Here is a 16,055-nt window from a genome sequence, read left to right on the forward strand (position 1 = left end):
ATCAAACGGAGAATATGAAACCGAACCTCAGCAAGACCATGTATGTGGGGTCGGTGTGGTTGTTGAATTAACTGTTGGGCGTTGACAAAAGTTGGGATACTAGTTCGGCCACACCAGAAGCGAGAACAGCATATCATCAAACAGAAAGTCTCTGCGGTAGGAAGGTATTCAGAGATCTCCCAGATCAACTCAGTAGGAAGAGAGTATAGAGATGCTGGATTTTGTGCATTTATGGCTCCTGCTCTGTGTGCTCGTACTGACTTGGCAATACTCAATAATGTTTCATAGTGCTGTCCTCTGTAAGGGATGAAAGCCATATTTTAGAGCAAGTGCAGTAGTGGGTAAATAGAGAGAAAGAAAGAAAAGAAGGAAGAAATACGAGGTGCTGAACTTGAATACTCTCCGCCATCAAGTATATTACGAATTTTGACATCATATAGCGGTTGCCAGTGTTTTGTTCTGTATATCGAGGGTTAGACTGGAAGCGAAAGAAAGAGCCTCATCTTTTCTGTCATGAGGCCTGACATGAAGACGTCTTGGGACTCAAGTGCTGTTCAGGGGTACTATAAGCGAGAGTTGCCTTGTTTTGCAAGTACGTACGTACGTACTATAGTTAACTGGCCAATCCAATGGTGGTACCCTTATGTAATCTGGCTGTATTTATAAATTTGTAAGCATCTTCTCAACACCAAAACTGCTTCTTCTGTACTTCAAAAAATTCTAATCAGAGATGATCTTCCCAAAGGGTCGCACAGCGTTTACAGACAAAAGGTCAAAGTTTGGCACCCACGTAAGCTACCACCCAATAGTAAGCTTTAAGCTAGCTAGTAGGGCAGTCGGTAAGCTTCCTGGTAAAATGAAAACTATATTGATATTCAACATTGAAGTCTCCGAATGTCACATATGTCGACTATAAGCTTTTTAATTGCATTTAGAGTTAAACATTAATTGAATTGACTGACATCCTGAAAATTACATATAAATTTCCGTATGTAATGAACATTATGCTGTACTATATTCTATTTCAATATTTGCTACATAATGTACATGTCATGGTGTTTTTTTTCGGGGCTAGTGTTGGTTTGTGGCGTCGGCACCGGTTTTCAGCTCTTCCATCACCGACACTCTTCCAATTTCAACCACCATGCATGCAGCAACGTACACAGCCATTTTTGGACTGCTAATAGGCTTATATATTGTCACACGACGTAAATCAACATCGTCTTTGCCGCTGCCGCCCGGCCCTAAGCCATTACCAATAATTGGCAATGTCCATCAAGCCCCCAAGTCCCACGCCTGGAGGACGTATCGCGCATGGAGCAAGGAGTATGGGCCAATTATTCACGTCAACATGCTTGGGCAGCCGGTCATCATTTTGTCTACGTCTGAGGTAGCCCACGACCTCATGGGGAAGCGTGGTGCCATATTCTCAGATAGGCCCCGTCTTTTTGTAAGGCTTTTTATCAATTGACCTTCTCTGCGTGCAAACATGAGCTGATCAGCTGTGAAGTTAGCGACTGAGTTGGCCTTGAAAGGACTGAACATTCTTATGATGAATTATACCGAGCAATTCCGACAGCATCAGAGGTTGCAGGTCTCAGTGTTAAATGCGACACCGGCAGCCGCCTATCTCCCCTTCCAGGCTCTGGAATCGCATCAACTTATGTGCGATCTTTTGGAGAATGCGGGGGGTGCCGGTGCTGATGTCCAAGGACCATTTCAGCGCACAGTCGCTAGTATCATTCATACGTTGCTGTATGGCTTCCGTGTTAAAGACTGCAACGATCCAGTGATCCGCGCCGTTATTCAACTCAACGAAGAATTCTCCGAGTTTGTTCAGGTTGGCGCTCACATTGTTGACCAGTTCCCTATACTTAATAATCTGCCCAGTTTCTTGGCCCCATGGAAGGCAAAGGCTGAGAATCACTACTCGACCAAGTATGTCCTGCGTGACCAAAATTTTCAGCGGGGCTTGGAGTCGGATGCCTGGAATATATCAAAGCATCTAAAGAAGACTGTCGAAAAAGATGGCCTCGACATGCCCTTGGACGAGCTAGCGTTTGAGCTTGGTACCATGATCGACGCCGCGCTGGATGGCACTACAGATAGCTTGGTCTGGTTTGTGGTGGCTTGTATCACACAAGACCGAGGTTTTGTGACCAAGGCACGCGATGAGCTGGATGCTGTTGTCGGGCGTGATCGACTTCCAGCTCCAGATGACAAGCCCAACCTGCCGTACATCACGGCCGTGGCTGAAGAAATATTTCGCTGGCGGCCCGTTGGCCCTGAAGGCGTTCCCCATTTGAACAAGGAAGAGGCCACCTACAATGGATATACTATCCCCAAAGGTTCGGTTATTGTGCCCAACGTTTGGACAATCTCCCGAGAAGAAGCCTTGTTTGGCCCGGACCCCGACGATTTCATACCAGATCGCTGGCTTGAGGAGGACGGCAAGAAGCTCAAAACCTTACCCTCTGCTGTCTTTGGCTATGGAAGGCGGACTTGCCCGGGGCGGTACTTCGCGCGCAATGTTATCTGGATCGTCGTTGCCCAGCTGCTATGGTCATTTGACATCAAGGCAGGCCTGTCCGAGGAGACGGGCGAGCCCATCCCCGTCGACCCCATTGCATGCACCTACGGCCTGGTTATGCGGGCCTTGCCTTTCAAGGCCACTTTTAGCCCTCGTGACTCCCAGGTGCGTAAAGTCATCGCTAGGGATGGGGACACTTATAGCAAGGATCATGCGGCCATGCTCAACCAAATTGGGGCTGAGTTTGCTAAGTTATAGTCTTCTCTTTTTACAAAGCCTTGTTTGGCATGAATGGAGTAGATACTAAGAGAAATGATTTGTTCAATGGACATTTATTTAGAAAAGCAAGAATTCAAACATTATCTTTAAGTTTTTTTATACTGCAGCTTCCACGATATACTATGGGCTGAAAATTTCCCTTACTTTTCTACCTCGTCAAGAATAACAGCTATTTTATATGTATCAGTTTATTGAAATGTAAAGCATGTTAGGCGGTACCTGGTGGGTGCCTGAGGCCTACCAGTAGTTCTCCGCCCCGTGGGTCAGTTCTAAAGCTTAACTTGACCTTCATACACACGCTTGCTATACATTCAGCTCTCCACCTCAATACCCAGCCTTGATTACCTAGCAGAGATATTGTTTTTTTATACGTATCTGAGTGGTGAGGTGATCAGCTCATCTAATCCTTTCATGTAGTTATGAACTTCAGCCGATTGGTTGCATCCTTTCCCGCATATCTTTGAATCGAAAAACCCTGAATGTTGAAAGTCTTCAAATGCTAGCTGTCAATTCCAATGTACTGTTTTTGTGATTTGCATTGAAGACTCACTTGAACTCATGAACAGAATTAGCTCAGACAGAGCGAAGCCTTTCGGCCGCGCGAAGAGTTGCACGCGCTGTCGCCAGGCTAAGGTCGCTTGTGACGCACGAAAGACGTTGAATGGGCCTTGCTCTCGGTGCAGATCGAAGGACCTCGAATGTCGATTTGATGCCAATTTTAAGCGCGTGTCAACAAGAAGGTAAGTCGATTCCTCTCCGTTTGCATTTACACTACTAGTATTCCTCACCAAAGCAGACTCACAGAAGAGATCAGCCACGAGCTACACGCTTTGCGCTCCGCAGAAGAAATACCACATAAAAGAGTCCTCAGTTTGAATCCAGTCCCAAATATTCAAACTGTACCACAGAAGGGTAACAGCACAGAGCCTGCATTATGCGCGTCCGACATCCCAGAACACGCTGTATCGTGGCTTGGTACTACGGACAAGGACGCAGCCTGTTCCTATAATCTGGGTAAACTCAAGCTCGAGCCCGGAACTACCATTGAATTATTCCAATAGTATGTACTATTGAAAGTTTATTTTCACCTTTCTTGTTGACTGAGTTCTCTAGCTTCGATGTGCACTATCGTCCTCATGCGTTGTTCCTGCAACCTGTGACATCTCTAGCGGATCTGCTTAGCAGATCACCACTCCTTTTTTGGACCATCATCCTGATTTCCGGTCGAGATCACGAGAAATTTGTAGGTCTTAATCATGAAGTAGCTACTGAGCATGAGGAGCTCATGTCACCGCTACTTCAAAAGGCCATCCAGCGCATTGAAACCATCCATGCCTTACTTCTTCTTTGCATGTGGCCAGTCCCTCAATCCAAATACTTCCAAAATCCAGCTTGGAACTATGCAGGCCTCGCGATCCATGCCGCAATGCAACTCCACTGCCATAGCCCCCTGGGTTCTGGTACAGAACAAAATGAGTGGCCAGGGTTTGGCTTGGCGACTGAGGGTGAAGTGAATACGGTGGACCAGGCCCGGACCTGGCTGGGTTGCTTCAGGATCGGCACTGCGTAAGTCATGAAGGACCTTTATTGATAAATGTATGTATGCACTCAAATGGTCTGACGGTTATCATAGAATTGCAACCTTTTCCGGGTTGCCACCACCGATTTCAACGCGACAGCGCATGAGATCCATTGATAAATCTCTTCTCACCGTATCAAATCTAGTACCATCATCATGGAACACCTTATTTTCGATTCTTAAGATTACTGCTTCTGCGATGGACACTCTCGACAATATCGAGGATCACGCTTTGCATTTCTCAGTTACACAAGTATTTAGCGAACAACTGGACGAGCTCAAACAAAGTCATATTGACTCGTGGAGAGTAGAACTTGAGATAGAGTGGTGCAACGCCAAATTATATCTCTTTGCTTTGACATTCACCACTCCAGCCAATGCAGACCCAAGCCAAACTACACAAACACGCATTCATCGTCAAACGATACTACAAAAAGCTTTCGAGGTTGCCTCCAGTCTCATTACACAATTTATGAAACTCGGTCAGCTATGTGCATCGGACTTGCATCCCGGCGGGCTGCTCAAATTCTTACCGGAGCTTTACTTCACATCTCTTTTCAATGCAACGACATTTCTATTCAGGTTCATGGCCACTTTTATGACACTTACAACAGCGCAGGGAAGTCAAGCTATGGGCTTGATCATAGAAGCACACAAGATCTTTCAGTCATATCCAGAACGCAGGGAATTGACACGTGCGGCAATACACATCGAAGCGCTTATTGATATTCTTAAACAAGGCGCTACAATTAGCACAAGCGAGCTAGTTGTGAAGAACAAGCTGGGTGCGTCAATCATGTTTGACGCAATATTTCACGCATGTCGCCAGAGGAATATAGACCCGAGGACTGGCAGGCCCCTTGCTGTACAGGAATGGAGGACTGTAAATGAAACCTTTGCCGAGAGGCTACCTGGAACTCCTGCACAAAAACTTGGAACGGATGTTCGGGGGTCCAATTTGGGGAACAATGACCTTGAATCGGATCAGCGATTTACGACCTTGGCGGAGCAAAACTCGCAATGGTGGGAGGAGTGGGATAAATATATTGATTTCTTCCAGGTCGGCGAGGAGCATTTGGACATGGATTTAGACCCATTACTAGATGGCAATTGAAATACGGCATCATCCAATTTATGACCGGCTTTAGCTTGATCTACAATATGCTTCTTCGCGAGCTGCCGGGCACACGCATCACATTGCCGGATCTGTTCTCACTCAATCTTGAAACAAAAAGCCGGAAAGAAATCCGAACTATCCATTTTCATAACTTGTGTGACTTCAACATGGAACTAAAGGGCAGGGCTCCGCTAAGCGCATACGTATAGGGCTGGGGTGGGACTTTCGACCAGCTGTCCATTTTTGTGTCCAGGAATATGACACTGGACATTTAACATGCCAGTTAACAATCTTATTTACTGAGACAAATTCTTGCTTACGCGTCGCAATAAATATACGCATAAGCCAAGGCTGTGCTTCTCATAATGGGGCTGGGCAGCCGAACTGCGAAAGCCGCAGTTCGGCGTTTTGCCGATAATTTCAACTATGAAGTATATAAGACTTGCGAGGTGCAGCATGCTTTTCTTCCATCAATTAATCTCGGCTCAAACATTGAAGCAGCAGCGATCTCTTCAGGATACTATTTTTATTTCTTTTTTGTTTTTTCAATCGTCAGGATGCGTGTCTCATGGCTGCTCCTCCATGTCTCATCATTCCTTGGCTATGTTGAAGCTCACAACGAAATGTGCAAATCGACGCCAAATGATGCATCTTGGCCCAGCCTCTGCCAGTGGAATCACCTCAACGAGAGCCTCTCCGGACGTTTGATACACCCATCTCCACCTGCGTTGGCCTGCCACCCTTCCTATCCTGGTTTCAACAACGACACCTGCACCAATATCACGAGCTCTTGGAGCACGTTCGCCTTTCACCAAGACAACCCGATTAGCACGGCATGGAACAACATAAACAATGATTCGTGCCTGCCAAACGCATCTGCGCCGTGCAGCGGTCTGGGATACCCAGTTTACGTTGTCAATGCAACGTCTGCGAAAGATGTCAAGCTTGCAATTGACTTTGCCAGGGAGAATAATGTGAGGTTGAATGTAAAAGCATCTGGGCATGACTATATAAAGCGGTATGTGCATAGTATTGAGCCAAATCGATATACTGAATAGCCTATCTGACCTGAGGAACAGGTCTGCAGCCCCGTACTCTCTATCAATCTGGACGAGATATATGGTCGGAGGATACGAGTATCATGACCATTTCAAGCCAAAAAACTGCAACATTACAATTGATACTACGGCAGTGACCGCAGGAGCCGCATCATACGTCAGCGATGTATATTACAACCTGCATCAACACAATCTAACAGTCGTTGACGGCATGGGACCGGAAGTTACTATGGGCGGTTATCTGACTGGAGGTGGCCACAGTCCCATCTCAAACATTTTTGGGCTTGGTTCCGATCAGGTTTACGAGGTGGAGATGGTGACGCCTACGGGAAAAATAACCATAGCAAATGAATGTCAAAATACAGATTTGTTCTGGGCTGTTCGAGGAGTAAGTGCCAAGTTCAAACCGTCTTTGGAAAGTTCCTAACATCTCAGGGCGGTGGGAGCACATTTGGAGTCTTGACGAAAGTGACTGTGCGGACTGTTCCATCCAGCCCAATTGCGGTATACGATTTTACTATCGAGGCACAAATAAACTCCAGGGCCTACTGGGACAGCGTGGCATACCTGCTAGCACAATATCCTACCCTCTCTGACTCAAACGTTGCAGCGTATACATACATGTACCCTAATACCAGCGCCGCCGGATTAGGAGGCGATATAGCGTCCTTTGAAGCGGTGTTTGCCTTGTATGACCCTGCTTCGGCGAATATACTGGAGAACTTGCTGAAACCCTTTTTGCATCATGTCAACGAGACGTACTCTGGCCAAATAACTACAAAGGCAACTTCGACTATCTTTCCAAACTTCTACAGCATGTTTCTCAAGTATGCCGACGATGGCGGTGCAGGTGTGGACAAGGTGGTTGGATCTCGCCTGTTGCCGCCGGAGACTCTGACAAAAGACGCTTTTCGTGGTGCACTGATGGACTTTATGGGAGATGCGGGAGGGAGATTGTACATGGTTTCTGGAAAAGGTGTTTGGGACGCGAAACCAAGAGGTGGCAGTGATGCTGTCAACCCTGCGTGGAGAAAGGCGTTGATTCATGCTGGTAAGTGAAGGATATATTGTCTGGTCCTAGCAATACGGTTTCTCAAGATCTAACGCACCCTAGTGGCTTCACAAGACTGGACACCTTTCGACGAGACTGAACGAGCGACCGTCGAACATAACATTAACAACGTCCAAGTCGAAGCTTTGCGGCGACTGGTTCCTGAATCGGGGGCGTACCTCAATGAGGTATGTATTTCTGGATCTTTTTAATGACAACACAATCACTAAAAAAATACAGGCGTATTGGAATGAACCCAATTTCCAACAAGCGTTCTGGGGGTCCAACTATGAAAGGTTGCAAAAGATCAAAAAGGCTGTTGATCCAGATGATGTGTTTTGGTGCCATGTGTGTGTTGGGAGTGAGGAGTGGAAAGAAGTTCGACATCGTTTGTGCCGAGTTCGGTAGAAGGGAGAAGGTACTATAGAAAATACTATACAATCTCCCAGAGCCAATGTATGCCCAAGTTCTACCTCATAGTTATTAAATTCATTGATATCAAAAGTCAATGAATTATTGTACCTTCTAGGTGATACAAACAAGGTTCCAGATCTGTTGGATCTGTTTTTCTATTAGTTTATAAAAGGAAAATAAGAGAACAAACACAAAGAACTCTAACTTGGATCAGTGCAATTCACACAGAGTAACAACAGAGGGTCACTGTAACAGTATAGTAGCGGTATAGCGTCACGATACAGGGTCACGACAGAGTCACAACAACACACCAGACAAGCGGGTCTCTTGTGTGAAGATTTCTCTTAATAAAGAAGACGAGATCCTTCGAACAGCCACAGGCAGTAAATTCTCTTCACATCAAACCACCAACCCACTCCAAGAGCCACAAAAGAAAAAGGTCGTCAGGTACGCTAATCTTTGTTTTATATTTTTTATATCAAGTTCGAGGCAGATTACACAGCTCATCTCATCTTTAAAGACATGACTGGGCGGTCAGGAAGCAACCCGCCAGGTGGGCGCCCAGGCAGCCAGCAAACGACGCAGTTTGCAGCACTCACCGCAAGTACTGACAGTCATGATGCATACTGGCATTATGAGAATTCCTTTTACGCTGATGATGATGACTACGACGATGATGATGACGAGGATCCGACAAGCTTCCATATCGAAGAATCCGTTGCAAGCTCTCACAGGCAGCCACTGTCTAACCAACCACCACCACCACCATATGGCCATGGCCAGCCAGGAAACAATGTCAGGTTGAGCATAACTTCAACCAGTCCGGTTCCGTATGCGCAAGATCCGATGACCTACCAGTCACTACCTCCTGAGAACAATCCGCCGCCGGGCTTTCAAAGGCGTCCACGCATACGGAGAGGCGTTGCAAGAGAGCCGCGAGCCCACATCTCGCCGATACCAGAAGACTCGGCGTCTACGGCGTTTCCCTTAACTATTCAAGGTCCCGGGCAGAGAATCGTTCGTCCCCTCCCTCCGATTCCAGCTGGGGCTGGCCAGCCGGCGCAAGCTCGGGGCCCGGTAGCCCAGAGGGTTGAAGAGATTTCAGAATTAACTCGTTTATTGTCTCTAAGTGAAAAAGAAAAAGAAGGAGGCCATGGCAAGAATCAAAAGGATCAGGGATGATATCTTGGACGCGTCGAAGTTAGTCCGGATTGGTCAATTGGCACAGCCTATTGTCGGAGACAAATCATTTCTCGTTCCTAGAAATTGTTTAGTTTGATAAAAATATCAACGATGCCAACCAGAGAGTCAAGCATTTCCTGCCAAGTTGTTGAACATAGTATTTCAAACGAATACTTAGTATTGTGTAGCAGTAACCGATATAATAATTCCGTTGGTTAAAACCATGTTGTTGTCGCATGTGAACCGTTATCGGCAATGCGGAATCACCTTATCGGGAATCTTGTTCCGCGTTCCGAGGCGTGCCTCGGCATTGACAAAAAAACATATAATTATCGACGCGCGCTCCCTAGCTTTGTGCCCGAATTGCTTCAAACTCGACATGCGCAAAAATGGCAGACGACAAAGAGAAGTCTGTTCCACCAGGACAAGACTTGAACGCGTCCGATGAGCTCGCTCCACAGACGCCAGGAGCAGCGGGGAAGATCGGCTCTTACAAGACGGCTATCGACGTCTTGTCCAAGACCGATGAGACGGTCCTGAGGCTAAAGAAGTGAGTATACAGGTTGGACAGGACGATTCTGCGATTGAAGAACTACAGCTGACCGCTTTTCAATTAGATTTTTGTCCACCCCGTCTGGCGTTGATTCGGCGCTGTCGACAATCGGCTATAGCTCGCACATCCTCCACCACGTTCTGAACTCGTCTCCTTTGACTGCTGTGCAAACTCGGATAAAGTTCTTTCTCCTCCAAAGACTGGGCGGGAAACTTACTGCGCCCAAACCACCTGTCCCTTCATATGCGCGTCCGGCGCCGCTGTTGGCCCTCTCGAGCCTGATCTCGGAAACCCGCTACACGCTCCGTCTCTTTGAGCTTGTCACAATCTGGGCATGGGGCTCTTCGGTTTATAAATCACCGCCAAAGGATCGTACGCTAAAGGCAATTGCCTACGTGGAGGTTTTGTCTATTTTGGTATACCAAGCGCTGGAAAATGGTTCATACCTGGCTTCCAAGGGAATAGCATGGCAGACACTGGTGAAACGAACAGGAGGAACCGCAAAATGGAGTCTCTGGAGCGTCCGCGCTTGGTTCATCTACATCCTGCTTCAGTTTGTGCGACTATACCAGGATTCGGTTCTATTCAGCCGGCAAGAAGAAGAGAGAAAGAAACAACGCAACGAGCAGGTCTCGGCTGGCGAAAAAGCTGTTTCCGAGTCGGAGCAAGAAGAAAACGAAACCCGGCGATTGGCAATTCGCGCTTGGAGGAAGAAGCTGATTAACAACCTGGCCTGGGGTACGCTCTGCACGCACTGGAGCGTTGAGGGGGGAGTCGGGGTGCCAGTGTATCTCAATGGGTTCATCAGTCTGCTGGCAGGAATCTGGGGAACTTATGACTCGTGGCAGGCTACTGCGTTGGCATAGATTGCAGTCTCTTTATGATACCTTGCACATGCACTTTGCATGTGCGTTAGACAAGTGTAGATAGATATTCATCGTGTAATTTTTTTTTCTCTCCTAATTATCCACTTTGTTCAGTCATTTACAATTAATATAAGATGACGGAAACATACAAGAGAGTTATTTTTAGTTTCCACCACGCTGAAAGACAGATGTCGTGGTCAAAGAGTGCTTCATATTATTTAGAACAGAGTGCGGCCTGAATAATCAGGCAGGCGCAGGCTGCAGTGCGGTGCGTCACCTGTGGCGGGTGCATGTGGCTGGACGCGTGGCTGGGGCGGTCGAGGGGATTCCATGTCTTTCGCTGTGCCCGGGCGGTGAGCGCCTCGACCCGGCACTATCCAAGCTCTCCTACTTGCGCTCTTTCAAGCAGCCAACAAAGAGCATCATGTAATAAGAATTTAAAAAAAAAAAATATTAATTATAGTAATCAAATTTGCCTCCGTGCCATACTCCGCATTTGCCCTGTCTCCTTTCTGGTTGCTTCCATTACTGTTGCTGGCTGTTAATAATCGCCCGAGTTGCCCAGGCAGGTCCGACGCGCGCTAGTTCGATATCGTCACCTCTTAATCTGGAGCTGCCGCTGCCGACCTTAACCTACTCAACCCATCACCTCGCCGGTTGCTCGCTTCTTCATCCACCTCCCCCTCACAAGTTGTTCCTGTTCAGCTTGTGTATCCAAGTGTGATCATATCTACTGTCTCCTCCCTTTTTTCTATCTGCTCTCGCCCCCAGCGAGATCGTGTTTTCAGTTCGGGTCTGGTGACGTCTGTGACCAGTGCCAGCCATCGCACCCAGCTTCATTAACCCACGCATCTCCCATCATCTTTGAAAATGTCGGCCGAACCAGATCACGTTAAGTCTAAGGGGAAGGTCAACCTCAAGTACGTTATCTTTTTTTCCCCTCCACTCGTCGTCTCGTTCTCATGCTGACAAAATTCGTCTGCAGTGACCCCTCCGGTGCTGAGGCCAAGGATGTAAGTTGAAGCATTACCCGGCAACAATAGTTGGCTTTTTACTGATGGATCTCCAGGAGTTGGACACAGCCACTGCTATTCTCAAGAAGAAGAAGAAGCCAAACTCCCTGATGTGAGTGATTCGCCCGTCACTTTAGCCAAGAGGACACCGTTGCTGACCCATACAGTGTGACCGATGCCGTTAACGACGACAACTCGATCATCGCCCTTTCTAACAATACCATGGAAACCCTCCAGCTGTTCCGTGGTGACACAGTCCTGGTCAAGGGAAAGAAGCGGAAGGATACCGTTCTTATCGTCCTCGCGGACGACGACCTTGACGACGGCAGCGTTCGTATTAACCGTGTTGTCCGACACAACCTCCGTGTGAAGCATGGCGATATCGTCACCGTTCACCCATGCCCAGACATTAAATATGTAAGTCTCTGCCGAACCACTTGGGAAGTACTTCAGCACAGCTTGCTAACACCATCTCTCACAGGCCAAGCGCATCGCCGTCCTTCCCATCGCCGACACCGTCGAGGGCATTACCGGCTCTCTGTTCGACGTCTTCCTTGCTCCATACTTCCGTGAGGCTTACCGCCCGGTGCGACAAGGTGACTTGTTCACAGTGCGTGGTGGTATGCGGCAAGTAGAGTTCAAGGTAGTGGAGGTCGACCCCCCGGAGTACGGTATCGTTGCCCAGGACACAATTGTTCACTGCGAAGGCGAACCCATCCAACGTGAGGATGAAGAGGGCAACCTCAACGAGGTCGGATATGATGATATCGGTGGCTGCCGGAAACAAATGGCACAGGTTCGAGAACTCGTCGAACTGCCTCTCCGACACCCTCAACTCTTCAAGTCGATCGGTATCAAGCCTCCACGTGGTATTCTCATGTACGGCCCTCCCGGTACCGGTAAGACCTTGATGGCTCGTGCCGTGGCCAACGAGACCGGTGCCTTTTTCTTCCTCATCAACGGTCCCGAGATCATGTCCAAGATGGCCGGTGAGTCCGAGTCGAATCTACGCAAGGCTTTCGAGGAAGCCGAGAAGAACTCTCCCGCTATCATCTTCATTGATGAGATCGATTCCATTGCCCCCAAGCGTGACAAGACCAACGGAGAGGTTGAGCGTCGTGTCGTCTCTCAGCTTTTGACTTTGATGGACGGAATGAAAGCCCGCTCCAACATCGTGGTCATGGCTGCTACCAACCGACCCAACTCGATCGACCCTGCCTTGCGCCGTTTCGGTCGTTTTGACCGTGAAGTCGACATTGGTATCCCCGACCCTACCGGCCGTCTGGAAATTCTCCAGATCCACACCAAGAACATGAAGTTGGGCGAGGATGTCGACCTCGAGGCGATCGCCGCTGACACACACGGTTACGTTGGATCTGATATTGCTTCGCTTTGCTCCGAGGCCGCCATGCAGCAAATCCGTGAGAAGATGGATCTGATTGATTTGGACGAAGATACGATCGACGCCGAGGTCCTTGACTCTCTTGGTGTTACCATGGAGAACTTCCGCTTTGCATTGGGTGTTTCCAACCCCTCTGCTCTCCGCGAGGTTGCTGTCGTGGAAGTGCCCAACGTTCGCTGGGAAGACATTGGTGGTTTGGAAGAGGTCAAGAAGGAACTTATCGGTAAGTTGATAGCCCAGGTCTTAAAAATAGAGACTAACAGAAGCCGCAGAGAGCGTTCAATACCCCGTGGAACACCCCGAAAAGTTCCTCAAGTTTGGCCTTTCTCCGTCCCGCGGTGTTCTGTTCTATGGACCTCCTGGTACGGGTAAGACCATGCTTGCCAAGGCTGTTGCCAACGAGTGTGCCGCAAACTTCATTTCCGTCAAGGGCCCTGAGCTGTTGAGTATGTGGTTCGGTGAATCTGAGAGCAACATTCGTGACATCTTCGACAAGGCTCGTGCCGCTGCTCCTTGTGTTGTGTTCTTGGACGAACTTGATTCCATTGCCAAGGCCCGTGGAGGCTCTGTTGGTGATGCCGGTGGTGCATCTGACCGTGTTGTTAACCAACTTTTGACTGGTAAGAATTTTTTTTATTGCGAAACTTATTAAAAGCCAAGTACTAACGACAGTGTAGAAATGGACGGAATGACCTCCAAGAAGAATGTCTTCGTCATCGGAGCAACCAACCGACCTGAGCAACTTGACCCTGCTCTTTGCCGACCTGGTCGTCTGGACACTCTGGTCTACGTTCCTCTGCCCGACCAAGCTTCCCGAGAGGGTATCCTCAAGGCGCAGCTCCGCAAGACTCCTGTTGCGCCCGACGTGGACATTCCATTCATTGCCACCAAGACCCATGGCTTCTCGGGTGCTGATCTTGGATTCGTCACCCAGCGTGCCGTTAAGCTGGCCATCAAGCAGTCCATTGGAATTGACATTGAGCGCCAGAAGGAACGCGAAGCGGCTGGTGAGGACATTGAGATGGACGAGGCCGACGTCGAAGACCCTGTGCCGGAACTCACCCGCGCGCACTTTGAAGAGGCCATGGCATCGGCACGTCGGTCTGTCAGTGACGTTGAGATTCGCCGGTACGAGGCCTTTGCCCAGAGCATGAAGAACTCTGGCGGCAGTGCTTTCTTCCGTTTCCCTTCTGCTGAGGAAGTCACTGGAGGTGACGGGCAGAACGGATTTGGAGAGGCTGGCAACGATGACAGTCTCTACGATTAAGCCTGTTCGAACGCTCTTGACGTCTTCATGAATCTGTTGTGTTCATTCAATATGGGAACGGGATTAGGTTTCTTATAAGAAACCTCAGCATTTACGAGAAATACTAGTTGGTTTTGCTTTGCTATCTGCATATTTCGATTGGTTTGGTGCTGCGTAGTTTTTTATGCCCTGGTAATGCGCAGAAGTACCAGTAGAGATCAGAAAGAGGCAGATCAGTGGTTTTCTATTTCGTTTTCTTAATTGTTCTGTTTTTTGTTTGTACTCTATCTACACTTTCCTAGGTGGTTGAAATAGAATCCATTCTTCAAGTGTTTCAAAAGTGAAAGTAATTCTCTTCATGGTATCAATAGGATATGAAAGTACTGTACATAAGGAAGGGGCATTGAATCATGTTCAGCCTTCCTGCATGATTTCTACATGCTAAAGCCACAGCCAAAAAAAAAAAGAGACAGGCAAAACCAAAACTGTATGTGTAACCGTCTACTCCATAACTCTACTCCATACCCATGAAAACGCCAAATTCTTTTTGCAATGCCAATGCTATAGTTCTGTTTTTTGTTGTTGGAGGAAATTATTTCCCTCCAGATTTGGCCTTTTTATTAGCTGCTGCGTTCTTTGAAGGACTGGCATCGGCAGCAGTCTTTAGGCGTGAGTCTTTGGTGCTCGTCTTGTTGGGTTTTTTGTCCGACTTGGACGTGTTGTGGCTACTAGGTGCGTCTGCTTCGGCAGCAGAAGAAGTGTCCTCGTCGCCTTCAATAGTGGCAATGGGCCGTATCGAGTCCTTGAGCGCCTTGACGCCCTGATCAACGACGTCTTTGGGTATCCGCACATCCAGATTGTTGAACAGCGGTTCTGATGAGCCCACTCCATTTGTCGTTCCTCCATGCCCATTTGTTGTTGTTGTAGTACTGTTGCTGCTGTCGCTGTCCGCCTCGGGCACAGTAGGATGCGCCTCACCCGCCGCAAGCGCAACAACAACGTCGACCAGCTCGTCGAATTGACTGCAGCGCCCGGCGCGCAGAAGATCGAGGGTGAGGGATTGGATTCGCTCGGTCCAGCCGGCGCGTTGGAGCGAGAAGAGGAGCTCGGCGTGTAGCTCGTCGAGCGCAGAGGTTTCGGTGAGGTGTTTGTAAATCTCGGCTTCGAGGGTTTCTGACGATGACGATGACGACGATGTTGTTGTTGTTGCGGTTGTTGTTTCGCTGGGCATTATGGGGACGAGGGTTGTGGTTTCATGCGGATGGCGAGAGAGGAAGAAAAAGAAAGTGTGCGTATAGTATTATAATAAAAACCCCCGGAAATAAGAAATAAAAGGAACGAAGGAAATAAAATAAATGAAAAAATAAAGCAGGGTTATTCTACTGCATTCGTAAAAAGGTGGAATCGTCTTTTTGATATCGAAAATCGCAATCGGCGGGAGAATGAGGATGAATGGGACGGCGGAGCCAGAGCAAGGCTGCAAGTAAGCAGGGTCAGGCTAGTGACGTGGAGACAGTGAAAGAAAGGTAAATAAGCATTTCAAACAGGCATTTGAGCCGTGTGCAGAGTCATTGAGGATCAAAAATAGCTGGATATTGTTGGAGGTTCTCTTTTTTGCTGTTAATTGTCGGTGGTAGTGAGTGGTGAGTTAGTGGTAGTACGTAGTTGCTGAGAAGGCCCTCGGATTGGGAGTTGCCGCCGGCGGGCGTTGCGCAACCATCCCGATAGATCGATCGTCCATTATTGCCGTTGCCACACAGTTGTC

The 16,055-nt window shown here is 48.2% G+C and overlaps 6 protein-coding genes across 6 annotated transcripts; 5 read left to right on the forward strand and 1 right to left on the reverse strand.

The window, feature by feature from the left end:
* Window positions 1–1,144: 1,144 nt before the first annotated feature.
* TRUGW13939_05417 (uncharacterized protein) lies at window positions 1,145–2,788 on the forward strand (the record flags this gene model as incomplete). Its single annotated transcript, XM_035488580.1, has 2 exons — window positions 1,145–1,450; window positions 1,511–2,788. The coding sequence occupies 2 exons, from the start codon at window positions 1,145–1,147 to the stop codon at window positions 2,786–2,788; spliced, it is 1,584 nt and encodes a 527-aa protein (XP_035344473.1).
* A 682-nt stretch (window positions 2,789–3,470) lies between these two features.
* Window positions 3,471–5,502, forward strand: TRUGW13939_05418 (uncharacterized protein; the record flags this gene model as incomplete). The annotated part of the gene is made up of 4 exons (XM_035488581.1): window positions 3,471–3,549; window positions 3,614–3,869; window positions 3,923–4,375; window positions 4,443–5,502. The coding sequence occupies 4 exons, from the start codon at window positions 3,471–3,473 to the stop codon at window positions 5,500–5,502; spliced, it is 1,848 nt and encodes a 615-aa protein (XP_035344474.1).
* Window positions 5,503–6,062: 560 nt separating this feature from the next.
* Window positions 6,063–8,022, forward strand: TRUGW13939_05419 (uncharacterized protein; the record flags this gene model as incomplete). The annotated part of the gene is made up of 5 exons (XM_035488582.1): window positions 6,063–6,523; window positions 6,585–6,951; window positions 6,999–7,614; window positions 7,678–7,802; window positions 7,855–8,022. The coding sequence occupies 5 exons, from the start codon at window positions 6,063–6,065 to the stop codon at window positions 8,020–8,022; spliced, it is 1,737 nt and encodes a 578-aa protein (XP_035344475.1).
* Window positions 8,023–8,874: 852 nt separating this feature from the next.
* Window positions 8,875–10,629, forward strand: TRUGW13939_05420 (uncharacterized protein; the record flags this gene model as incomplete). The annotated part of the gene is made up of 3 exons (XM_035488583.1): window positions 8,875–9,105; window positions 9,561–9,760; window positions 9,828–10,629. 3 exons carry the CDS (start codon window positions 8,875–8,877, stop codon window positions 10,627–10,629), a joined length of 1,233 nt encoding a protein of 410 aa, XP_035344476.1.
* An 870-nt stretch (window positions 10,630–11,499) lies between these two features.
* On the forward strand, window positions 11,500–14,311 carry TRUGW13939_05421 (uncharacterized protein; the record flags this gene model as incomplete). The annotated part of the gene is made up of 7 exons (XM_035488584.1): window positions 11,500–11,549; window positions 11,615–11,642; window positions 11,699–11,754; window positions 11,810–12,059; window positions 12,124–13,267; window positions 13,317–13,664; window positions 13,722–14,311. The coding sequence occupies 7 exons, from the start codon at window positions 11,500–11,502 to the stop codon at window positions 14,309–14,311; spliced, it is 2,466 nt and encodes an 821-aa protein (XP_035344477.1).
* Window positions 14,312–14,882: 571 nt separating this feature from the next.
* TRUGW13939_05422 (uncharacterized protein) lies at window positions 14,883–15,521 on the reverse strand (the record flags this gene model as incomplete). Its single annotated transcript, XM_035488585.1, has 1 exon — window positions 14,883–15,521. The coding sequence occupies one exon, from the start codon at window positions 15,519–15,521 to the stop codon at window positions 14,883–14,885; it is 639 nt and encodes a 212-aa protein (XP_035344478.1).
* Window positions 15,522–16,055: the final 534 nt, after the last annotated feature.

Source organism: Talaromyces rugulosus, chromosome III, assembly GCF_013368755.1.
Source record: "Talaromyces rugulosus chromosome III, complete sequence".
NCBI classification, from domain to species: Eukaryota; Fungi; Ascomycota; class Eurotiomycetes; order Eurotiales; family Trichocomaceae; genus Talaromyces; species Talaromyces rugulosus.